At 40.7% G+C, this 27,059-nt stretch overlaps 1 protein-coding gene and 1 pseudogene across 6 annotated transcripts in view; one reads left to right on the top strand and one right to left on the bottom strand.

The window, feature by feature from the left end:
- Positions 1–27,059, bottom strand: part of STIM1 (stromal interaction molecule 1) — a 178,963-nt gene that overhangs the window by 45,411 nt on the left and 106,493 nt on the right. For all 6 annotated transcript variants that reach the window (XM_054580513.1, XM_054580515.1, XM_054580514.1 and 3 more), the window contains exons 2-3: positions 23,573–23,703; positions 934–1,048 (exon numbers count right to left, since the gene is read on the bottom strand). In XM_054580513.1, the coding sequence (XP_054436488.1) occupies positions 934–1,048; positions 23,573–23,703 (246 nt within the window). The remainder of the gene's footprint in view (positions 1–933; positions 1,049–23,572; positions 23,704–27,059) is intronic.
- LOC129076348 (40S ribosomal protein S24-like) lies at positions 16,827–17,224 on the top strand (annotated as a pseudogene).

Here is a 27,059-nt window from a genome sequence, read left to right as displayed (position 1 = left end):
GGTCTTTTTCTCCCACGCTCAATGTCTTTGCTGCAGGAACAATGCCAGGGACAAGGCTGTAAGTGAAGGGAGATAATGGGGAAGAACTCCCACCAGCTCTGGTGACCCCTGGGCCTTGGTGCCACCCACACCATCACCTCCAGCTGCCTGCTCTCCAAAGTGCACTCCCTGCTCCCCGGGGTCACCTGTCTGGTTTAGCAGTTTTACGCACGAAAAAGATCTAAAGTGTTTATTTAATAAGTTCAACTTGAGTCAGCAGAATGATGTGCCCCAAGATCTAATCAAATTGTACTAATAAATATACAGGGTCCAGAACTGAGAAGCTAGTGGTCCTGCTCAACTCTGTGCTGATTAAACCACACCTAGGGGACAGCATCCAACTCTGGAAGCTATGATCTAAGAAAGACATTAACAAATGCGTTCACAGGCAAGAAACCAAGATGACGAAGAGGGTGAGAAAACACTGTTTTCTTCAAAGAACTAGGGCTATTTAATCCAGAAAAGAGAAGACTCAGGGGAGAGACTATCTTACTTCCAACTTTTGAATCATCTAGGACTCAGCAGAGCTGGAACCAAATGGGGAGCTACAGAAGAAAGGGGCTGCCCCAAAAGGCCAGCAAACTCCCTATCTCTGGAGATGAAGAAGCATAAACTGGAGGTGAGAGGTAGTGAGGAGAGAGGTAGGGATAGGATGGAATTCAACTATAATTCTAGTGAAAAACAACCCAACTCTGTTTGGAGCACCTTCCTCCATTCCCAGCACAGTGACTACATTCATTCTTATTCAATGACTGTATGTAGAACAATTTCAATAATTTGCTCTTTACTAAGCATTTTATATTCATGTCCTTTTAAGGCCAAGTTACTACCCATCTTCTTCTCTCTACTCTAAATCTGCCAGCAACTAGCACTGACAACCAGGCTGCCTATTACCTTCCGAGGACTTCCATGCTTTCCATAGGTCCTCCACGCTGATGAGTTTATCCTCACCATGAAAGGTGCTGTGTTTCACTGTCGGGTCATGGTAATTGAGGTCTTCCCTCAGGAACTGCAAGAGAAAAGCACACAAGTCATAAGAGATATCTGGGAGGTCACTGAGCTATCAAAAACACACCCCCTCTACCCAATGTACAAGTGTATCACATCATTTGCGTATCCTTCCACTTGCCTACGTTCTAGTTGCCAACTAGATAGCCTTTACTTCTTGGTAATATATTCCACTTGAAAAAAATACATAAGCATGAATATGAAATTTCTCCCTCGTTTTTTAATTATGGAAAGATAATAAATGAGAGTTAACTGGAATTCAATAAGCTAGAAGAGGAAAGAATAGAGGAAGAATTAACAATTTTTAGCACTTATTTATACACTAAGCAATATTCCAAGACCTTCTAGAGTATTTTCTCATCTAATCATCACAACAAATGAATTATCATATCTATTATAAATCAATAAATAACCAGTACTGGCAAGGATATAAAAGAAAGGGGAACCCCACTGTTGATGGGAATGCAGATTGGTGCGGCCATTGTGGAAAGCAGTAAAGAATTACTTCAAAAATTAAAAATTTAATTTCAATTAACTTTTGGATTTCAATTAAATAAAGTCTGGAATTGCCTTATGACCCAGAGATTCCACTTTTGGGAATGTATCCAAAGAAACCTGAAACACTAATTTGAAAGAATTCATGAACCCCTATGTTCATTGCAGCATTATTTACAATAACCAATATTTGGAACCAGCCCAAGTGCCCATCAGTAGATGAGTGGATAAAACAACTATGGTACTCTTATACAATGGGATGCTACTTTGCCATAAAAAAGAAAATTTTACCCTTGCAACAGCATGAATGGACCTGGAGAACAATATGTTAAGTAAAATGAGCCAGTTAGAGAAAGACAAATACCATATGATTTCACTCATATGTGGAATCTAAGGACCAAACTGAACAAACAAGTAACATATAGACAAATTCATAGAGAGCAGATGACAGCTATAGGGGTGGGGCAGAGGTTAGGGGGTAAAGGGATCAAGCTAAAAAGAGAAAGAACTCATGGACACACACAACATTGTGGTAATTGTTAGGGGAAGGGAAGGTGGAGATGAAAAAGGGTGTAAGGGAGATAAATGGCAATGGAAAAATACAATATAAAATAAACTATTAAAAAATGAGAATAGTAATTCTTTGACAATCTTCCCACAGAAGGTGAAATCCCCTCCCTTTCAATATGGGCAGATATTAGAGATTTATCTTCTAACAGAATGATGTCAAGTGACTTCCAAGGTTAGGTTAGAAAAGGCAATACGGAGTCCACCTGTCTCTCTCCCTTTAGGGACACATGCCTTTGAAGTCCTGAGCAAACATGTAAGAAGCCTGGCTACCCTATGCTGGAGAGATCCTGTAGAAAGACTATTTAGAGATAGAGGTGTCAGAGCAGCCCCTGCTGTGAGACTTCCAACCCAGGAGTCAGACAAGTGAGTCACTGAGGCTTCAGGTGATTCCAGCCCCCCAGCTTTTGAGTTACTTTACCTGATGGCCAAGTGGGCAGAGATGAGCTATCCCTGCTGAGCCATGCCCAGCTTGTCAACACACACCAAAATAAATGGTGGTGTTTTAAGCCACTAAGCTTTGGGGAAGTTTGTTATACAGCATTAGATAACTGAAACATTTGCTCAAGGTTATAGCTGGTAAGTGATGGAGTTAGTATTCCATCCACCCCAAGATACCTGGTTTTAAAGTCCAAAAATTTCCCTGCTCTGCATCTGCTGTTCTTTAGTTATCTGGATTTATTTTCACGATATACTTTTACAAGAAAGAAGGAAAACAAAAGAAATCAAAGCTTTTGTAAGTTTAACTCACAATTAACATCATAGATAATCAGCATGATCCCTAACCTCATAAATATGTACAGGAATGAACATTGATCACTGCTTTCCACAGTGCCTCTAACATCAAAGAAATATGCAATTCCAATCACTATTCTCCTAAGAGCACATTTTAGCAGGATTTTCAGGCAATGTCTTCCCCTCTGCCCTTCTTTATTCTGGAGTCCAGGAAAGGGCCTGACCCAGGGCAATGTCAGTATATGTTGTTGATTAAATGAATAGATGATTGACAGTATGATCCCAGATTCCTTGGATCCATAAATAAGCAGTGGTTGCCTACCCTGGATTTTGTGGACATTGAGACAGCTGGGCTTACTGACCCTGGTGAGAAGTTTGAAAAGAGTCCACACTGGAACATTCGCGACCTAGTCAGAGTACATAGGCTGCTGCGCACAAGGAACTATAATGTAGCACTGTCCAACACAACTTCCTACAATGATGAACATGTTCAATAGCTGTCCTGTCCAAACAGCTGCCACTAGCCACATATGGCTATTGAGCACTCATAATGTGATTTGTGTGACTAAAGAGTTGAAGTTTTTTAAACATTAATGTAGATTTAAATGGCTACATGTTAGAGTGCAACACTAATATATTCTACTACTGAGGTAGAGATATGGTCGGTTATACCCCCATGGGGCTAATCAGAGGTGAAGGACATGAAAGCAGTGCTCACATCGACAGGTTTAACAGTTCTTTACATCCTCTGGACACAGTCCCTCTGACATCTGACGGTTAGGTTCTCCAACTCCCCAACTCTCACTGAAGGTTGTTGAGAGAGTCTACTTTTTGATAAAGATTAAGTAAGTAACATGATAAAGAGCCCAGAGCAAAGAGATTTTTGTCAATTCTTAGAAAAACTGATTAAAATATTTTTTAATAGTCAGCTTTTAGGCTATTTGGCATTGAATTTATTATAAGTTGTGTATCTTAAAGTGGCTACCCAGTTATCCCAACCTTAGTCATTAAATTATCTGTCTTTCATTTCTTTTTGGAAAACATGATTTAATATAATAAATTACATCCTTACATATAGTAGGGTATATTTCTAGGTTCTCCATTCTTTTGTACTAAACCATAGTTCTATTTTTGTGCTAGCACTTGACTATTTTATTGTACTTTTTATTTTATTTTATACTTTAAAAAGTTTTTTTCCCTAATATCTGGACCCCCTCCTGCCATAGTTCTTCTGTTTTAATTTTGTTAATTTTACTGAGAGTCTAATTGCTCTCACTGGCAACCTAAGAGATGAGACCACTAATACATCACTGAGACATAGACACTGAAACATCTCAGGGAAGACACAGTCATAAGCAGTCTGAGACAGCCAGTTTGGGGACAGAAATTCATTCATTTAATCAACAAATATAAGATTTCTATGTATCAGGCATAGTTCCAGGCATTAGAAATACACTAAGTAATAAAAATCATATACAAATCTTTGTCTTTATTGAGTTCATGTAACAGAGTGAAATGCTCACTCTCTCCCTGACTCCAACTCGTTCAAGCCTGCTATTGCTCCCATGACCTTCAGGCTAATACCTCCTGCTTTAGACATACTAATCATTAGAGGATTTCTGCATGGGGCTTGAGTTTTTACAAAACGGTCCCTCCCATTTTTCCTTCTCTAGACATAAAAGAAGCTTGAACGCTGTACTTTCTTAAGATGGATTTGAGGATCAGGATTCTCATCTTCTCAATAGTGTATTCTCAATCAAAAATACTTTCCTTACTCCAAACTCTGATATTTTGAATACTGGCCTTTCAAAGAACTGGGCACACAAACTTGGGACCTATAACACTAATATCCTGTTTGGGTGAAAATACATTAATTTCTTTAAAACAGGAAAAAAGAAGAGAGAATGCCAAAAGTAGTGTTATTAGTGGTTTGTCATTTGAATTAGAAGAGTGAAGGAAGGAGTCATTTAGAGGTGACTTTTAAGCAAATACCTGAAGAAGAGGTTGGAGGAACACAGGCAGAATAACTGGGAGAAGAGTATCCCAAGAATAGGAATGGCAAATGCAAAGGTCCTGAGGCAAGGAGATATTTGGTATGTTCAATAAATAGCCAGGAGATCAGTGTGGCTGAAGAGAAATGAGAATAATGGTGACCATAGGATAGGAACTCAGGAAAGCAACAGGGATCCAGTTCAGAAAGGTCCCTGTGGGCCATTTTAAGGACTTTGACTTTAAGATGAAAGTTGTTGGAGAAATTTGAATAGTGGAGCAACATGGTCAAATTAACATTTTTTAAAGGATTTATCGGAATGCTGTGTTAAAAAGCAGACGATAGGAGGGCAAGGACAGATGCAGGCAAACCTGTCCAGTGGCAATTACAATAATCTAGGTATGAGCTAGCAGTGGCTTAAAACAAGACAGTAGGGTGGCGGTGATGAGGAGTTGTCAGGTTTAGGATATATTTCAAAGAGATCAAATCTGTAATTCTCAAAATTTTTTAGTTTTGATTCATCAGGACCTTTAAGGTATATTCTATTTTGGTTTTCTTATGCTCTAACCTGGACACCCTTAATCTAAGAGTAGAGAAACATATATCATATGCAGGCCGTAGAAGCAGAAATGCCAAAATCTCCAAAGAATGGTATTTTCTGCTATTACCAGCTAACTCCAGGAAACATCTGAGACATACCAGCTGCTTACAGAGAACCAAAAAGAAACATACTGCTGTTTATAATCAAGTCTGAACACTGAGGTATATGGAGAGCAGGGAGGCTCATGGAAAGAAAGTTGAAGGAGGATCTGCACAGGGGTCTGTATATAGGCTCTACTGGTGCCACAAAGTAAGCAAAGGACTATGGGGTCAGAAAACAAGGATAGCAAGAAGTTGGTGCCAAATGCGGAATATGGGCTGATGGAACCTCTACCTGAAGTAAAGGTCTGATGTTGAATGGAACCTCTTTAGAGAACACAGAAGTGAATCAGCAACAATTGAGCCTTACAAGTACGAAGGGCAAATGAACTATAAACAGGGAGTTCAGAACCTATAGAAACAGACTCCTTACTTCCTGTCTAACTTTGAGAAAGCTACTTAGACTCTCCGAGCCTGTTTCCCCTCAAAATGTGGGCTAGCTATCCCTCTTATTTGAGTGTGAGAAGGGTTAAATGAGACCTGTTTCCAGAAGTCATAAACTGCTTTTGTATGTTTCTTTTAATGGCCCACAGAGCATTTTATAAATTGAACCTGTTTAAAAATCAAAAAACTTTACAAAAAAGAGGTCCAGTTTTTCAGGCTCTCTTTAAAAAAAATAAAATAAAAAACCTAGGAGCCCTGAGCTTCAGTGATGACTTTAGAATGTTATATAGGAGAGGCTTATAGGCAACAATTTGATTAGAAGAGAGGGTGGTGACTTAGCGATTTGTCACGAAGTTGTGTTTGCATAGCAAACACATTGTTTTTATGTTGATGGTTCATTACAAATTAATTTTAAAATGCAACATTTATGAAGATCTTTTTATTCACATTCTACTTAAGACTAAGAAAAAAATCCATTGTCCCTATCGAAGAATATATATGTTGTAATTCAGGGCAGCTTGGCGGTGGGGGAGTTGGTGTGCGATAATGAGGGCCTCAAGACCCTACCCCCGGCACCACTCCTGGGCTCACATATCTACTTGGTGACAACCTGTCAGAGTTGAGCAGCAGCTGCTCCCTCCTGAAGTGGCATGTGCTCTCTAGCTTGCCACAGCTCCCCCGACTCACAGATTTATGTATATGCATTTGTACAGCCTGCATTACTCAGTTACGATACCCCCGGCCTCTCAGGGGCACAGAGCTTGTGATTCCTCATGTATGCAAAAGCACTCTGTCAGTTTTAAAGCACAACTAGAATGTTAGTTGTGATTATTATTGTAAGAAGGGTGAGATAAGGATATAAAAGTAAGAGAAAAAGCTTGATCAAAGGTGATTCTTTTGTGTTCTCATGGCCCCTTTGTATATATACTATTAGACTTATCATGTGTCTACCTCCCCTACCAAACTATACACCCTCTGAAAGCAGGTCCCAGTTACCCAGTCATAAACACAGCATATGAGAATGTTGTATTGAACTAGAACTCTGATGTTCAAAATACTTGAGGTCAGCATTACCACCGTACTACTCTGAACACTGTTCTACATCCAGCTAATAGCTAAAGTCTGATTTAAGACAAAGTTTAAAGGCAACAAGAAGCAAAAATAAAACAAAACCAAAGAGGCAACTTTTGGCTCCACATGGATTTACTATTTCAGACTCAGAACAAGCAGCTCTTCTCTCAGAGAGGTCTGAGAAGGCTCCCTAAAAGTCTTTCCTTACCACGGGGAATTCAGCATTGGTTAGAGCTTCGGCTTAATAGCTCTTTGAAGAGCCAAGGGACCAGCTGTCACTAGGTATATTTAGCTCTATGAGCTCAGAAAAGTGATCTTCCTGGTGATGGCTCAAAGCATGCAACCCCATCCCAAGTGTTAAGCAGTAGTAAAATGTGGGTGAGAGCAGAGAAGAGGGAGACCTCTCTCTAGAATCCCTGCAAAATAAGCCCAGCCAGCTCCACCAGTAAACAGAATTCACTGATATAAAGCCAGAAGAGAAGCAGCACATGTTTGGGTGCAGGGATCCAGAGAAGTCTCTTGGGTTCTTCCTTAGAACCAATTATTCCTCCCTCCGCTTTCTCACCATGCTCCCCACTACTCACCTTCCATGTCTCCCAAACCAAACCACACTCCCACTTCCCAGTACACACAATATTTAGAACCCATAAGACCCATGTCCCAGACCTGAGAAGCTTCCCAACTCACATTCGCCTCCAGAACATCTAGCACATCTAGAAAGGACCCACATTTTAGCTACAACCGCTCTGAATGCCATCTATAGAGAGTGCTGAGACATGGATGTCTCCGAGGTGAATCTGTCTCCAGTGAGATAAGAAGCTATTGCTTAAGGGCAGGGAAATAATAATAATTTCTCACACATCTAGTCTCACTTCTGCCCATCCATCGCAAGAACGACCTTTGTAAAGCACAAATCTATACCAAAGCAACTACTTAAAATCTCAGGGTTCCCCATTACCTACAGGAAAAAGCCATAGCCTCCTGGCCTTGCATTTGAGGCCTTTTACAGTCCGGTCCATAAACTAACTTCTCAGTCAGCTTCCTGGCCACTATCCTTCCATATCATATACCCACACTCCAGACCAGAGGTCAGGAAAGTATAGCAATGGGTCAAATCCAGCCTACTGCTTATTTTTGTAAATAAAGCTTTATTAGAATACAGCAACAGTCATTCATTTACATATTGTTTAGAGCTGCTTTAGTGCTACAAAGGCAGAGCTGAGTTGTGACAGAGACTGTATGGCCAGCAAAGACTAAACTATTGACTGTCTGGCTCTTAATAGAAAAAGTTTGCCAGCATTTGCTCTAGACACATCAAGCCACTTTAGGCTCTTAAGCAAACCATGCTCATTTACACCTCTGAACCTTTTTACAAGGTGCTCCATTTAAATTGTTTTCTTCCTCTCTTTATTCTGCTTAAGAAAAAGTCACTGCCTCCGTGAAGTTTTCCAGACCTCACCCAGGCACGTGGACAGTGCTATCCCATTTGTTCTCTCACGTCTCAGGGTACACATCTACGACAATACTTGTCCCATCACATTATGACTACTATTTAATTACACCCCCCTGACTTTCCCTAAACAATTCAAATACAGAAATTATTTTATCTGTCATTTCTCTCTTCACCCAGAATCTTGTATATTCACTGGGACACCCAAATTAATAATTAATTTAGGTTCATAAACTCACCTCCAAGCATAGCGCCTGACACAGAGCAGAGTATGTGGTTAATATATAACTTAATGAATGTCTCTCACTTGAGTTTGCCCTACAACACCCAGCAGAGTGTTTAGCTTACAACAGCTAGTCAATGCATATTCTGTTACTATACAGAAGAAAAAAAAGATCCCCAAATATCTGGCCAATCTAAAACAAACATACTCAGCTAGGAGCCAGAGGGTTACACTGGCTTAGATTTAGTATGGCATAATGGTTCAGAGTTTGATTCTAGAGCCAGGCTGCCTGGATTTGAATCCTGGTTCCACCACTTACTTTTAATATATCATGTACATCATTTATAAAATGGATATAATAGTATGTAGCATAAAACTTCATAATACCCTCCTGTTGAGGGTATTATAAAGAAGTTAATTTTAAAAAAAAGAACTTAGAATAGTGCCTGGCACAAAATAACCTCTTCTATTTGTAAATTAAGTTTTCCTAAATATTAACAGAGTTAATATATTATAAGAGGAATATAAAAATACTAAGAATATGCCCTGGCTGGTGTGGCTCAGTGGATTGAGTGCTGGTCTGTGAACCAAAAGGTTGCCAGTTCAATTCCCATTCAGGGCACATGCCTGGGTTGCAGGCCAGGTCCTCAGTCAGGGGCATGCAAGAAGCAATGGATCAATGTTTCTCTTGCTTATCAATGTTTCTCTTCCTCTCTTTCTCCCTCCCTTCTCCTCTCTCTAAAAATAAATAAATTTTTTAAATTCTAAGAATATGTAATCCTGGGACCCACTATTACAGTGATACTGATCTCTCACATGTAAAGGAGACTGACCCATAGAGGAAGTAGAGGATAGATATTTCCTAAGTGTTGGCTATATAAAGGCCATGTACCAAGAGATCAGTAATACAGATCATTAAGATAAGGCACTGTATCGCTTCTCAGCCTTTTGGCTAAGATCAATTGCACTGTAACCTACTGACCTGTAAGATCCTTTCTGTTCTACTCTCTGATTCTTACTAGAAAGCTTTAACTCCATTTAAAATAGAAATTTCACAACCTTATGCAAGACCCACTATGGGCTGGCTCCTACCTGCCTTCTTTGCCACGCCAACTGCCACTTCCTCTCTTCCCCAATGATAATTACTTGAAATTGGCTGAAAGTACCAAGTTCTTCACCAGTCTGATGTCTTTGCACATGCTTTTCCCTCATCTTTTTCTCCTGAGCACTCCTGAGTCTCCTCAGATTCAGATTATAAGTCAGCAACTCTGTACATGGATAAAACTAACTTAAGTCTTCCTCTTCTGTGACTCCATCACAGTATTCACTTCTCCTACTGTAGTATCCTTTACTGTTCACATGGCTATTTCCACCATTAGAGGAACTTCTTCTGAGGCAGCAATGTCACCGTTCCTGTTATCCCTATATATTCCATACCCAGCACATATGCAGGTACAGAGAATCCCTCTGAGGTTGATGATAAAAGCTCAGTCTTTGTCATGGAATCATCTTTGATGTCGTCAGATTAAGACATTGGGTACATGACATAGGTCAAACCTTAGAGGCATCCTCTGAGGTTGCAGCTTCTTAGGTACCTGATCAGAATGGCAAAGACTGGGAAACACTGACATCTCCAGTCTTGCAAACTATCATGACCAAAGTACTCCAGCTAGCCAAGGACTACTGGCTAGGGGATCTTTGTCTTATAAAATAAGGATAGGAGGCTGCCAAGAAGGGTGTGAACATGGAGCTCGGTGGAGTGGGGGTTGGTGGGGCAGGAAGAGGTGAAAGGATCGGGGGTAAAGTGAGCCAAGCCCACACAGGCCGATGCTCCTTCTACTTCCCCCACACTCCCACCTCCTGAGGTACCCAGCCAGAGGCACTCAATTCACTGGCCACCTGTCACAGCCAGCCTATGGACCCTGCCCTGCCTCTGGCCAAGACCTCACCAAAATTCTGTCTCAAAAGGAAAAATGCCATAGAAGCCATGATGTTCTCATTTCACAAATTTGCTAAGGATAAAGCTACTTAACAAAGGAGGACCTGAGAATACTCATGGAAAAGAAGTTCCTTAGATTTTTAGAAAATCAAAAGGATCCTCTGGCCCTGGCCAGGTAGCTAAGTTGGTTGGAGCCGGCATCCCATGCACCAAAAGGTTACAGGTTTGATCCCCGGTCGGGACCAGGGCACATAAAGGAGGTAGCCAGTAGGTGTTTCTCTCTCACACTGATCTTTCTCTCTCTCCTTCTCTGTCTCTGTCCCTGTCTCTCTCCCCCCGCCTTCCTCTCTCTCTAAAATCAATAAACATACACTCTGGTAAGGAAAAAATAAATCCTCTGGCTGTGGACAAAATAAAGAAGGACCTGGATCAGTGCCAAGATGATGGAGTGGACTCCCAGAGCTCCTTTTCACTAAAGGCAGGATTTACCATCATGTACAGTGTATATTTTGTAGTACACATGAAGCAGAAGGGAAAGAATTAGGCCCCACTGAGCAATTATTCCTTCCCTGCCAACAGTTTTCTGAATGGGTCACTTAAGGAATCTCTCTTCCCCACAGCTTCCCCCTGTGTAAGGATTTCACAGATTGGGACCCCCAGAAAGTGTACAAATAAAATTCCACCCCCATTTAACAAGAGAAAAAAAGGCCAATTAAAGCCAGGTGTTTGATTTTTACATTGCTTGATCCTCTTGCCCTCAATAATCATATTTTTTTTAGTTCCTTAAAAAAGAGAGATAGAAATAGATCACTAATTTTATAATATTTCCAGAGAGAGAAGGAATTATCTTCTTAATTGAGGTCAGTACTGATATATTCACACAGGATAACTAAAAAGCACTAGACAAAATGCATTCTGGGTATAGATATTTTAAAAGGAAATGATGAGTTTAAGTGGACTTATGGCTTGCAGTGTGAGAAGCTCCATGGATCCACTCTCCACAGGACATATCACATATTAACTGCTCAGTAAATGCTGCCTGGATCCAAGGACACAGAGATCAATCAGACATATTGAGAGCACCTAAGTAAGACAGATATATATACTGAGGACAGTCAGTCCTTGAAAGCAAGAACAGCTGTTCTATGTAGAGGGAAGTGCTGTGGCTCAATCCCAAAAACAAAGCCCAGAAACTCTCTTTCCAATCCTCAAACCACATACTGCCCAAGCCATCAGAGTGTTTCACTCTCCATTAATCATGGAGCTTGCTCACAACCCAGAGATACCAGAAAACTTGTGAAGTGACATATAGGGAAAAGAATCTCACAGATACAGATTCAAATACCATCACTACTACATACTTGCTATGTCACCTTGAGCCTGTAAAATGTTGACTTCCTCACAGTAACAGATGAGATCATGTAAGGCACAGTCCTTCACAGTGCCTATATGCAGAAGGTGCTTCCTGTTTGACTATTCTGAACCTAGGTCCCTGGGCAAGAGGGCTCATACTATGGAGAATGGTGTATCCTAAATGAACCAACACTCAGTCTCTGAGTCCCAGCAGCTTTTAATCTTAGCTCCTCCTCCTCAAAATTCCAGGTGGCTAAATTAAAGAGAGCATGGTTCTCACCTAATCAGAGCCACCCTATGGGGTACATGCCTACCTGATCTATACCTGGGAGGGCCTGATGCTGCTGGGCACTGTGGAGGAAAGAGGAGAAAATGGATAATACTATGAGTGAAATTTGCACACAGCATTATGGTTTACGAAGTATTCCTTATATCCGTTTTCTTATTTGAGCCTCATATCAGCCATTGAAGGCATATGTTACCAGTTCCCTAACACATAGATGAGGAAATTATTCTCTAGACACCTCCCTACATGATGTCTCCCAACATATATCTTGTGTCTACTGCCTTCACTCATAAAGTTCTTCTTTCCTGGAATGCTCCTCCTTCTTTATTCATTAGTAAACCCCTGCTCTTCTTTAAAAACCAAGTTCCAGTTTCACCTGTTCGGTGAGCCTACTCCTAACATACCTTCATCAGAATTATGGCCATCTCTATTTACATTCCTTCTAGCTCATTATCTTTGGGATAAAATCCAAATTTTAATGCCTGCCTTTCCAGCCTCATCTCCAACCTCTTTACACTGCTCCATTATTAAATTCTATGCTAAAGTTAAAAGGATCATTGACTCACAGATTCCCTAAGGACACCACATTCATTCCGCCACTTGGCATACCCTATTTATCCCTGTTCCAGGTTAACTCCTATTCATCTCTGGCATCACCTCTTCTGGGTAGTCTTTCCTGGCATCCTAGGACAGGTTAAATGCCCTCTTCCGTATTTCCAGAGCACACAGTGCTAATCTCTTCTCATAACACCTATTAGGATTAAGCATAAATGTGTTTCTGCCTCATTAATATGTATCATCCTTATTAGTCTTTGCATATCCAGTAACCAGCACAGAGAAAACACTAGGTTTGTTTGGAGAAAGAATGGAGGGAGAACATGAGAACAAGTAAGAGAAGAGTCAATGACCCTGAAGCGAATCAGACTTTGCATTGGAAACCAATTGTTTCTAATGTCATGTGATACATGTGCAGGTACAGACACGCACACAGGGACTTGCATAAATACACATACAGGCAAACAAACACAAATACCAGTGAGGTATGAAGGCAAGCAGGGCCCTCACAGTCAGCTGCTGATTCCTCCTTAGACAGGAAGAGTCATAAGCCTAATACTGAAGCAGAACTTTTCTCTCTTTACTGGTTTGACCATTTCTGTCTGCTAGATGACTACTCTGTTCAGCCTACCACTTTGGAGGGTCCAGATCCTGCCTACACTAACAGCATCTTTGGGTTCCTGATTGGACATCTGGCTCTGGTCTTAACCTCTAGGTCCTGCTTACCGTATTGCAGCCTAATCTTTTGCTCCTAACCTTCTCCTTAATCCTCAACCTGGCTTCTGAGCTTCTGTCAGCAACTAATTCCTTGGTTCAGTAGTCTTCCCCTCCCTCCATTTCTTACCATACACAGACATGTCTAAATAAAGAAAGACACATACAAATACAGAAAGGCACAAAATGATGTATACACACATACAAAGAAACAAACACGAAGGCACAGAGGGACATATACGCATATGTTGGCACACATAGAGAGAAACGTTACAAGTATCACTGATCCCCATCATCAACAGAATTGCCATCCAGAACAGACAGAGCAGACTCACCAACAAAATGGGGAGGAAGGAAATACAACAGTCTGCGTAGTAAGAAAGAATTTTCTTGTCTATCAAAGCAAACCACCGTCTGGGTTTTCCTAGAAACATGAGAGGTACCATCTGGGGGAGCTGCTGTTTCCTCCTGTATCTGGCAAAGGCATTGGGACAGATTGTAAACTATGCCTATACTCCCCCTGTTCAGCAACTGGTGTCCTTCCCTGAGTTCTGGTTGACAATGTGTCTTCTGCTACACAGCACACGTTAGATTACCTCTAGCTTTCAGCAAGCTAACCAGGAATCTCTGCTTCCAGAAACACTGGTACTTCAGACTTGGAAGCACTTCTACATATTTGCCAAAGTTAGGAGTGGGAGAAATAGGGATAGAAACCAATACAGTTTTCAAAGTGTTTCATGTAGAGTCCTAGGGATTCTTTTGGATTAGGCTACAGAAAAGCAACCGATATAGTAACACTTTTTTCTTAAACCTCTTTATTGAGATATTATTCACATACCAATTTAGTGCACAACTCAAGGGTTCTTAGCATATTCACAGGGGTTGCAACCATAACCATAAGTTAATGTTTTCATTGGCCTCATGAAGATTTGAGTTGCGAAAATAAAAAAAAAAGGTAACTATGAGCTAATTCAGTCTCAGTTTCCTTATTGGTTATATGGAAAAGATTAGTATCTACCCTATAGCTTTTTTGTAAAGACTGTCTGAGAAAGTGTATGTAAAAGCACTCAGCACAGGCCTAGCACACTGCAGTGGTGGTAGGAGGAGGAGGAGTAATACTACTACCATGAACTAAACCACAGGCTATGCACTCTCTACACAGGATTTCATTTTATCTTTGCCATAATCTTTCAAGGTAGGGATTACTATCTCCATTTGACAGTGAGGAAACAAAAGCTCACAGAGCTTAAGAAATTTTCCAAGGCCATATTAGTTATAATTGGTGAAAGGACCTAAAACCCTCCTTTTTCTTACTCCAAAGCCTGTGCATACTTTTGCTCAGTCAGACAGCCTTTCAGCACTCTCAGTGTCTTCCTTTTTTCTTTTCTTCATCTATGTACTTCTAGTATGTGTTTTCCCCTAGGTTTTTCCTGAATTATTTTAACTAGAGTGATTTTACCTCCATCCAGGTTCTGTAGGCAATAGGGTAGAGGGCAGGAAAAAGGGTCACAGAGGAGGTCATGCATGTCATACACTAACATGTCTGGAGCCCAGACCATAGCAACTACTATAAAAGGCCACCACTGACTTGGCTATAACCTTGTGAGGAACTCACAAGTCCAAAGCACCCTGTCCCTCCCTATCACTGACCAGCCAACTGTGTACTCTTGTCCTGCCTTCTGGAAACAATTTATGGGGCACACACAGATAAGACAATCTTTGTTTTAAAATTCAAAATTCAAAAGCTTAACTCATTACCTCTACATCTAAGGCCCTGTACCAAGCACAGTGGGAGAAACAGTGATGAATAAGACCTGGTTCCTTTCCCTTGGAGGCACTTGCAACCTAGCAGGACACACAAGGATGGACCCAACTGATCACAATACAGAGCAGAGCAACAAGCCAAATGAAAGGTTCATGCCAAGTATTCTGGAACATGAGAGAGGAAGGATTATTTCCCATTACAGGGAAACAAACAAGATTTCTTAGAGGAAACAATATTTAAACTAGGCCAATAATACTCAACTAGGAGCAATTCTGTCCTGCAGGGCAACTGACAACTGGCAACAGACACTTTTGGTTGTTACAACTTGGGGTTGGGGTAAGATAGAGATTTGCTACTGGCATCCAGTGCGTAGAGGCCAGGATGCTGCTAAACATCCTATAGTGCACAGGACAGCTCCCCGCAATAAAGAATTATCTGGCCCAAAATGTCAATAATGCTGAGGTTTCTAATCTAGGCCTTGGTGGACAAGTGGAATTTTTACAGGCAATGGGAGGCAGAGAAATGATAGGACGAGGAATTATCTGGAGTAAAGGCACAGTGACATGAAGAGCATGTCAGATGGCCATAACGAAGAGTAAGGGAATGCAGTATAGTGTGAACTAGACAGGTGAGCTGAAGTCAGATTATGAGAGCACTGAAGGGCAGGTTAAAGTTACAGTAATTTAGTAAGCAAAGGTAAGCCACTTATAATTTCATCATGTCTAAAACAGAGTTAATAACACCTAACTCATAGAGTGGCTGAGGATTAAATGAAACCGTATATGTAATCAGCTGGCACAGGGCTTGGCAGATGGTAGGGATGCTCCTATTCCACCACATTCCATTAACAAGGTAGGAATAATGATCAGAGTTGTGCTTTTTAAAAATTCCAGTGTTAGTACAAAAAGACAAACTTATAGGCAAGATAATATAATCAAAGTGATTAGGACATGAAGGAAGACATTCTCATTAAGAGCTAAATTAAGTGATATAGACTGTGTGCTACAAGAGTTAGTACTGAGATGAGAAAGGTCAGTGTGGGTAGGAAAGTCAAGGAAGGTTCATGAAAAGTGAGTCTGGAGCACCCCAGAGGACTCCTTAGACTGATACAGACAGGGCCAGGGACTGGGGGAGGAGTATGAGAAGTTAATTCCTGGTAAGGAGAATTACCTGGGCAAAGAAAGGGGACTGGATAAACATGGACTGACTATGAGACGAGAGCCAGGGAGAGCAGTAAGAGGTATGTCTAAAGCAGAGATTTTCAACCTTTTTCATCTCATGGCACACATAAACTAATTACTAAAATTCTGCACCAGACAAAAATATGTATTTTTTGCTGGTCTGACAAAAACAGGTATAATTTTGATTCATTCACACCAGACGGTTATTGCTGCATTGGCTATTGTCATCTTTTTATTTGACAGTCAAGGGAAAAGAAGTCTGTGCCCCCAACTAAATAGTCTGGTATTGCATGTTTTAAAAACTCTTGCTTTCCCCACCCCCCCACAACCCCGCCCCCCCCCCCCCCGGCTACTTAAAGATTGGCCGTCATCATGAGTGACACAGTAACTATCAGGACCAGGAAGTTCATGACCAACAGACTAGTTCAGTGAAAACAAGTGGTCATTAACGCCTTTCACACAGGGAAAGCAACAGTACCGAAGACAGAAATTCGGGGAAAAACTAGACAAAATGTACAATACCACACTAGATGTCATCTTTATGTTTGGATTCAAAACCCATTTTGGTTGGTGGTGGCAAGACAGCTGGCTTTGGCATGACTTATGATTACCTGGATTACACAAAGAAAAATGAACCCAAACATAGACTTGGAAGACATGGTCTATGTGAGAGGAAGACCTCAAGAAAACAGGAAACGGAACACAAGAACAGAATGAAGAAAGTCAGGGAGACTGCAAAGGCCAATGTTGGTGCTGGCAAAAAGGAGTAAAGATTCTTCAGTGACCTTATCTGCGGTGATTATGCAGACTTTTCATGAAAGGATTAATAAACTAAGAACTTTTATGTCAAAAAAAAAGTCTTGCAATACACTGGTTGAAAATCTCTGGTTTAGAGAGTTTTAAGAAAAAGACTAAGATCAGATTTGAAGAGATGGAGTGTTCAGGCACAGGAAGTCAGATGGAACAAGAAAAGGAAATCATGCAGAAGACACAAGCTTAAGAAGATCATTGGCAGCGTGTACAAACCAGAGGCAAGGGAAAACTCAGAGGTATCTACAGTTATCTGGATATAAGGAAATGAGGCCCAAAGCCTGAGGAGAGAATAATTATTATTATTAATCCTGATAATAACTTTTGAGTATAACTCAGTTATTTCATTTCATCCAAATTAGCCCATGTTGGCCACAGCACAGGGCTTCTCTCTCCCACCCTACATACTACTTTCCATCAAGTCCAAGTCCTACTGGTCCTTTGGATATTGCAAGTAGAACTGCTGGCTTCTTCCCTCAGGGTTTAGTTCCTCCAGCCCAACTCTACCTGGTGCCAGAGGCTATCCTTCCCAATTCCCATAGGCTCCCAGGACCTAACTAGCATGCTTCTTGGTTGGACAATGAAAAAAAACGTCAAAAACAAGTAGATCCGATAACTGTGCTTTAATATGGCTTTTTTGTTCAAAATCCTCTAGCCTCCAGATGGTCACCTAGATCTTTTGTAAAGTACACAGGTATCTAGGCCAGAGGCTGGGTAAGCCACCAGAGAAGTTGCAGCCACTAGAAATATGTGACTCTGCTTTGTCTCTACTCCTTAATATCAGCCACTCAAATGAAAATAAAACTGCCCCTGCAGCGTGCTGGCCTTAGTCAAGTCAGCCAAACTGCTGGGGGTGGCTCCCATAGCTGGACGCTAGCAGGCCATGGGATGATGAGAAAGCTGATTTGGAATTTTTGCTATACAGGCCAGCCCTCACTATCTGTACCATCACACTGAGGGTGGAAAAAACATGGATTTAATACCTACATGGTGCCAGGCATTGTACTTAGGGCTTTGCCTACATTAAATTCTTACAACAGGTAACCCTGCAAAGAGTTACCCTCCTCAAATAGCTGAATAAGATGAGGCTCAATAAGGTGAAGTTACTTGCCTATTTGTCACATAGCCAGCAAGTAGCAAAGTCAAGTGTTGAACACAGGCCCGTCTGCATCAAAGTATATACTCTTTGTGATGATAGCAATAACAATAATAGCAATAATAACAAAAACTAACATCTACTGAGCCTCTTCTATGTACCAGGCTTTGTACTAAATGCTTTATATGCATTATTTCATTTAATCTTTACAACAGCTTCATGAGGTGCCTTCTATTTGTACCCCTAATGAAGAAACTGAGGCTTGAAGAGAGTAAGTAACTTTTCCAAGTTTTCAGAACTGGTAAAGGCAGAGCGAGGTTTAAACCTAGGTCTGTGTGACTCTAGAGCACAAGCTCTTAACCCTGTGCTATCTTTCTACACAAGACACCAGACACTAACAGAAGCATAAGTAGATTTTGCCACTTCCTGGACTCCCTGCTACCTATTCATTCCCACCCCACAAAAAGTGTGTGAGCACACCCTTGCTCAAGACTTCCATCTCAGCCTGAATCCATGCTGCTACAGTGATATCAGTCAATCATTCCACACAGTGATTAAGCACATACTCTGTATTAGGCTCTGCTGGGCACTAGAGAAACACAGACAAAAGAAAAACAAAAAACAAAAAAACAATTAAAGTTAGTCCCTGACCTAAAAAGGCTCACAGTTTGGTGACAGAAACACTATAGTCGAACAAACATTAAAACACTACTGTCAGGATGCAGGTAGCTTTCCTGAAAATATAGAGGAAAGAGAAAGAAGAAAGGGGAAAGTAACACTAGTGTTCACTGAGCTTGAACTGTGCGTCAAGTACTATGCTATTTTTTTTAAATAACATATGATGAAATTAACTTTTGCAGGGAGGAGATTGAGTTCTATGAATCTTAATACATATTTAGGGTTTTTTTATTGTTTTTTCAAACACATTTAGGTTCTTGGACTGCCCCTCATAATCCAGACACATGACAATTTTATTGCCCCCCAAAATTCCCTCATGCTGCCCCTTTGTAGTCAAACTCCCCTCACACTCCTAACTCTTGGTAGCCACTGATCTCTACCCTCCATCCCCATGGCCTTTCTCAAAATGTCATATAAATGAAATCACACAGTGTGTAACTTTTTAAGACTTGTTTCCTCCAGTCTGAACAATGCCTTTGAAATTCAGCTATGTTGTGTGCATGAGTAGTTATTCCTTTTTATTGTTGAGTAGTGTTGCATAGCTTTTTTTTTTAATCTATCCACATACTGAGTGACATTTGATTTGTGGCCAGTTTTGGCGATTATGATCAAAGCTACCATAAACATTTGTGTACAGATTTTAGCATGAATATAAATTTTCATTTACCTGTAGGGGTACATACCTAGAGGTAGAATTGCTGGGCCACAAAGTTATATTTAACTTTATAAGAAACTATCAGCAAGAGTTGTAGTGGTTCTTCCTCCTTGTCTAGCACTTGGTAATTTCCATTTTTTAATTTCTGCCATTGTATTAGGTATGTAGTGTTATCTCGTTGTGGTTTTAATTTGCACTTCCTTAATGGCTAATAATATTGGGCATCCTTTCATATCTTATTTGCCATCCCTATGATTTTTCTGATGAAGTGTCTATTCGAAGTTTTTCCCATTTTTCTACTGAGTTGCTTGTTTTCTATTGTTAGTCTTGAGAGTTCTTTATTTGTGCTGGGAACTTTTAACAGCCCTTTTCTCACTTAATTCTGATGACAACCCTGCAAGAATAGGTATCATTAACTACCATTTTACCCTGAGAAAATTAAAGAAGAAGTCATTAAACTACTATAATCTGATCACAATTCTGCCTAATTTCAGCGTTTACTCATTACTTAGTCACCTGGGACATACAGACCACTAGAATGCAAGCTCTATAAAAGTAAACATCTTGTCAGTTTTGTTCACTTTAGAATCTATAGCCCTACAAATAGGGCTTAACACATAGCAGGTGTTCAATCAGAATTTGTTTAATGGTGAGTAAATGCCCTTAATTTTTCATGTAAGCTCCAGTAAAGAAAACAGCACTGCTCACAAAGAACCTGGTCCAATCGAAGGACACTGGTTTTAGGCAGGACCTTGTCTGTCCACCTCAGAATGTACCATCCCACTGCAGCAAATCCTTTGCCCACAGGCAGTGTTCCCACCAAAGCTCTGAACAGAACATAGGTCATAAATTCCCACACTGCCAGGCTGGTAGAACTCCCTTCCAGCTTGGCACCATCTTGAAGAAGGGCACCATCACCAATAGTGGCATCTTGTTCATCTGAAGGTCCCACAATCTACAGCCTCTGCTATCTAGGACAAAAGTAAGCAAACATGGCACTTGAGCTGCCAAACTAGCTTCCCCGTACATGAAAGACATTATATTTTCTATACAATGCCTGCTGAGTCTCAGTTTACTGTAAGTCTAAGTTTATAGCTCACAGCAAAATAGATATAGCAATTAGAACTGAGAATGAATCAAAGAAGAGGCAAGAAAACTATAAGAAAAAAATCACAGCCATGCATTTGTAATGTAGGCACTGGGGTAAATAGTACAAGAGGCCCCGAAGACATGCTTTGAATTATCCATAGAAAGTTAACATTCTGCTCATGATAATCTGTAAAAAGAAAGACTTACTTCAGAAATGGTCAAAATTTTTAAAGATCTAGTACTGAGGTTATAGTTCAAATTATCTGAAAAACTTACTGATATGAAGCTAAATTAATGAGGGTCTAACAGAGTACCCCTTCAGACCTTTACAAAGATCCTTGAGTGCCCAGCAATGTTTTTAAATGAGTCATAAAAATATCAGGTCCTCAATGGCCAGCACAACCAGGGTTTCCTCTCTGGTGCCTCAGTGTCCATTATCCAATATTCTAAGCCCTGAGTCGCCTACCAACTTTCTAGTTAGATCCTGAGCTCCGAAGTTGTCTAATACATGGTTAGGCTGACTTAAGCACACATTTTGCTAACATTACTTTCACTTTCACATACAGTAGCTTCTGACTGATCATAAAAACCCAGGCTAGCAGGCTACTCTTACCACCACAGGCCTGAAGTTGCAGCTAGAACATCTAAAGCCAAGGCAGGCAGAAGCTATGCTGAAAAAGAACAGCTCACCACTGGCGCGGAGCAGGGTGACAGCTTTTGTGTTATTTTAGAACAGTTTGTGCTGATGAGCTTTTTGTTGTGGTAACATTCCTCTAAAAAGAACATTTTCTTCCTCCTCTCATTTACAGAGAAATTCAGCGGAACGTGAAAAAAGAAGGAAAGGCGATGACAAGGATATCCAGGAATTGGTGGATCTTGGATCATATCACCTTCTTAACTGCTATGCCATCCACCTCCCAGTCCTGTGGCCAGGCCCCTGGAGGGAGATCAGGACACCTCTGGCCTCATTCATCACCAGAAACATGACTCTATTTTCAGCAGAGACAAAACTGGGTCCTGTGAGGACAAGTGACACTTCTAAATGTGACCAAAAGTTTAGATATTTTCATCATGGTTGTTGTCCTTGCCCAAGAACATACAATTGCCAGGTTCAAGAAGTACGCATAGCTCAGCCTGGTTGCCTGGGCCCCACTTTCTTCTCCAGGTTTTTGACCTGCAGCTTTCTACCGCAGTCACTCTGTCTAACCAAACATACCCACCATGCTTCTTACCATGTCCACATCTTTTCTCATAAATGTTCCCTGCTGCTCAGGCTGCCCCACCCCTTCCACTCTATCCAAATTCTACTTTTTCCCCAGGAAATCCCTTTTTTTCCTCTTATAAATCCCTTACATATTATCTAGTTCAATCCAATACATGGATCCCCGCTGCTGACCAATCAATGGAGTGCTATGTTATACTTGCCTATTAGTGACAGGGAGTTAACTACCTACTTACCAAGGAAGCCCCTTCTACGAGAAACTAGTGCTGCTAGGCAATTCTTTATTCTAGAAGAATATGCCTATCTTTTACTTTCCCTACTTTGGTCCTGACTCTGTCCTTAGAATAAGAGAAACAATGCAGCAGTACTTAACAGCATGAGCTTTGAATGAGATCTGTGCTGATATCCAGTGTGTACTTGAACAAAATCCTTAACCTTTCCAAGGTTCCAGTCCTTGATAATAGTATCAACGTTATAAGGCTGCTAAGAAAGTTAAAAGAATAACTATGCAAAGAGCTTAGCACTGTGCTTGGCATAGCATAAGAATTTAATAAATGTTAAATAGTGCTGTGGTTTTCATTGTTATCATCATTGTTACATAGTAAGTTGGATTCCTCCACTTCTAATGTTTTTGAAGATAGAAATTATATTACCTGAGTTGTTTCTTTTTTCAGGCTAAAGTTTCTCCACTAGACTATAAAGTATATGAGGACAGACGAATCTGTCCTATTTACTGCCACATCCCCATGTCTAGAACAGTGCCTGGCACATATATAAAAGACACTTACATGAGCTAAGCAGCAGACAGGAGAGACTAGGATTACCTCCTCTCTCATGATATACACCATATTACTATTAAAGATTTGGCACAGCCTGGCAGCTTCACCAAACTGCTGGTTCATATTGAGCTTGAAATCAACTGAAACCTTTAAATCTTCTCCCACATGATGACTTTGTACTCTGGGCTCTCTGGAATTGGAGCTGTAATAATGCCAAAAGGTGAAACAATAACAAGCCTTTTTCCATTTAGAGATTCCCCTCATTTTTACTATCTGGACTACACAACCAGCTCCCGGCTCCCAGCAACTGCAGGCTGGTATTCAGAAAGATCTTTCTAGGACCACTTGTTTCTTCCTCCAGAAGAGAGTATAAACTCCCAGAGGGCAAGATCTGCCTTGGCTTCTCTCCCAGATACCAGCACACGGCTGAGCACAGAGTAAGAACAGACTGCTCCCACTGTCTACAGCAGGATTACAGTAAGGATTCGGGGAAACTTTTAAGAGACCAACCTTCAGGTTCCCTCTCCATCTCACACAGCACAGCTCAGTCAGTGTTGTACTTCTAGTTGGTAGGTGAAAGGGAGCCAGTCCAGGCACAGATGCAGACATAAAGCCTGCACTCTGACCAGCTGTCTCCTAGAGGGCTGCTCTGCTGAGAATCACCTCCCCTGATAGGGACAAGTTCCTAGAGAACAAGCCAGTATCAAAACATCTCTCCACGGGGCATAGTCCATCAGGGACTATTCACACAGGAGGAGAAGAGAGCCAGAGCAGGGTGAGAGGGCTCACCTCATCACTTTCTTCCACATCCACATCACCATTGGCATCATCATCCATCAGCTTGTGGATGCTGCGGACTGCATCAAAGCTGAGCTTCTCATCCTCACTGTGGCACAGGAGCTTGTCAATCCGGCAAAACTCTGTACAGGAAAAGCAAGAGACAACATTACTGGGGCTGCCATCCAACCTCTATTACCCACCTGTTTCAAGGTCCTTAGCTTCTACCACATGACTCCCCATGTAGCCACTTAACCAACTATTTGAAAACTGTTTCATCTACCTTTTAACAGCCTCCCCGAGGACGTGCTGAGCTCCCCCATTTAGGGACAATGCTTAATCCTCCTAACAGTTCCCTTGCAGGGAAGTTGAGCATAGGAATAGGAATACACTGGGATCTAGACAAAGAACATGAAAAGGTTACTCAGAAGAAAAAAATATATAAATGAGGAAAAAGACAAATAGCCACTGAACATAAGAAAAGGTTTAGCTTCACTATAACCAAAGAAATACATACTCAAATGAAATATTACCTTTAATTAGTCAATAAACAAGTGTAAATTAATACAATCTTTCTAGAAGCAGGAAAAAGCACATTCATTCCAATGCCAGGATAATATGTTGTTTTCCTTTTTGTTCTCTTTGTCACCGCTGGGATATATAATGCTAGCCACAGGCTAACTTGGGAAACCCTTCACATCATAGGCCTTCCCACAGACAATTACATTCAGCAAATATCTATCATACATCTTAAGTCCTAAGCTCATCTGATAAAACAGCTTGGAAGTCTGGAGTGTGGCTTCCTCTGCCCACCACCGCACACAGTCAGTCATGTAGAAGTAAAACCAGCAGAAGAGGCTGGGCTACCCTAGTTCTTTTATGACACCTAATCCTCCTGCACAAACTGGAAGACACATAGCCCAACTGATTCATACAGCAGAGTCCGGAATCTAGCCTTAGCTCTACCACGTGACTCTCTGGAGATGACTTCCTTTCTCCAGAACTCAAGTTTATTATTTGAAAAAGTCATTTTAACTACAGTTTCTAGTATACTTTCCAATTCCCAGATTAAAAAATATCTCTTTCCTTTGACCCTGATCTTGATGACTACTTTCTAGGCAAAATACTCTTCAGATCTTCTCCAAAGATGTTACAAGAAAGACCCTGACTTCCCAGATAATAGAAGATACTAGGATAATAGGAGAGAAAATAAAGACAGGATAAAGAAGCTGCTGCTCTGAAGCCTTCTGGAAGGCACTGATCAAAGACCTGAAACACTCTAATCAATTTAATCATTTACTTGTCTGCTGGTCAAACAGTGACAGGAGAAGATCACCTCCCTATCACTTGCTAGTTGCTCAAATCCTTTTCAAAATGGGGAAGAGGTATAAATAAAAACATTTAAGTGTCTCAGATGTGATTCAATAAAAATATGTTGAATATTGAGGTTCACAGATGTTAACTGATGTACTCAAATTCAAAGGCAGCTGAAGAGCCACAGCAAGAGCTCATGTCTACTGACTCCCAGACCAGCAATTCACCTGACCGCCTTTATGCCAAGGTGACCAGACAGCATTAAGTTGATTTCATCTTCTGGAAACCACAAATGATAATATTGGTAAGAAGCACACTGAAAAAAAAAATGATTTTATTTTAAGGGAAAAAGAAACAGTAAGATAAATTGTATGCATACAAAAGAAGTATCTCCTTGTACCCTTATATTCCTCTACACCTGTCCTGCCATGTTGGAGTGGGGACAGAAGGGTGGAGTGAAGGGGTGGTGGGTACTGAAGGAAAGGGTAGAATGTATTCAAAGGTTAAGGCATTATTTCTCAACTTTCTCATCAACAAGAGCTCTTGTCATGACTGTTTTGTTCATGGACACCTATCCTACCCATTCAAAAAAATTGCAATAAAACAATAAGTAATGACTAGTTAGTTCATAAAGAACACAGCACTGAGATTAGCACAACCAACATAACATTGTCCCTCCCTTATTCTTGTTTTTGTATTACTGAAAGGCACACATAATTGCCCATCAGAGTTTTTTGATCAGCATATGATATGTCCATTTAAACATTTATTGAGTGCTGTTCATTTGTCAGGCTCTGTAATCAGTACAGGGCATAAAGAGATGAATCAGATCTCATCTTTGCTCTCAAAGAGCTGAATTATAAAAGAGGGGGAGATAGGCAATTATAACATTATGTACTAAGTGCTATAATAGAATCGAGGTCAGCAAACTTTTTCTGTAAAAGGTCAGACAATAAAAAATTTAGGACTTACGGGCTATATTGTCTCTGTGGCAACTACATAGGTAGCTCTATCACTGAGCACAAAAGAAGTAAAATAAGCAAAACAGAAGTAAATGAGCTTAACTGTGTTCCAACAAAACTTTATTTACAAAAACAGGTGGTGGGTGGCTAACCCACCTGGGCCATAATTTGCTAACCCCTGTTCTAGAAAACCATTGGTAGCACCCTTGAACCACACTGAACTGACAGATTTCTGACCCAAAGGAAAGAAACCCAATCTTTTCATTAGCCTGCATCCACACACAGGTTTATCCTAAGTAAAGCATGACTTCTAATAGGCTTTTTAAAAATAATAGAAATAGTTTACCAAGTTCAAGGGACTACAGGTCTCCAGGGTAGTCACCTGGAATCAGCCAGGCCCTTTCCCAAATGCCTACGGCCAGTCCAAGAAGTTTAGGCTTCAAACAACAGGCTCTGATTTGTAACCTGATCAAACAGACAAGTGACCTTTGCTGCTGGCATCATCTGGCATAGAGAAGGATTAAAGGGACTGAAGATGAGAGAGTATAAAATCTTGATATCGCATATGGCTATAGAATCCTGTCCAAAATTCACAAATAAATCTTTCAACCGAGCATTCCTAGGCCATCTCTCTTTTCTGAGACCTTTTCTACTTTATTTTTTACATTCTAATCTGGCAAGGTTTCCCACAGCCATCTGGAAATACCTTATATTTAGGGCCACCTATTTAGCAACACATTATTACTGCAATGAAAGAGCCCTGGACTTGGAGTCAGGACACATTCATCAAAATCCCAGCTTCATCAGTTACAACCATATGATATTGGACAAGTTGTTTAACTTCTCTCATCTTCCAATACCTTATTTGCAAAATGAGGATAATTATTCCTGCTGCATAGGGTTTTTGTGAGAATTAAGTAAGATCACATTTGTTAAAACATCTAGCAAAGAGCCTGCATAAAGATGACATTCAATACATTTGTGGTTTCCTTCTTTCTTCCCAGAGCAGCAAGTGAACAATTTCCATCTTCTGCTAACTTCAGCCACTTTCCCTGTCGGACCATGAAGAATCAAATACAGGTGGTACAGTCCAAGTAAACTGATCAGTCATGTGTTCTAGGTGAGCTAGCAAGTGACTCTGACTCCCACAACAGTTTTATCTATCACTGGTAACATTTATTCTACTGTGTTGCAGTTGCCTATTTAATTTATCTTCCCCATCA

Source organism: Pteronotus mesoamericanus, unplaced genomic scaffold (genome assembly GCF_021234165.1).
Source record: "Pteronotus mesoamericanus isolate MK-2021 breed Mesoamerican mustached bat unplaced genomic scaffold, CSHL_Meso_final contig_590, whole genome shotgun sequence".
NCBI classification, from domain to species: Eukaryota; Metazoa; Chordata; class Mammalia; order Chiroptera; family Mormoopidae; genus Pteronotus; species Pteronotus mesoamericanus.
Note: the sequence above shows the minus strand (reverse complement) of the source record. Positions and strands in the feature narration are given on the sequence as shown.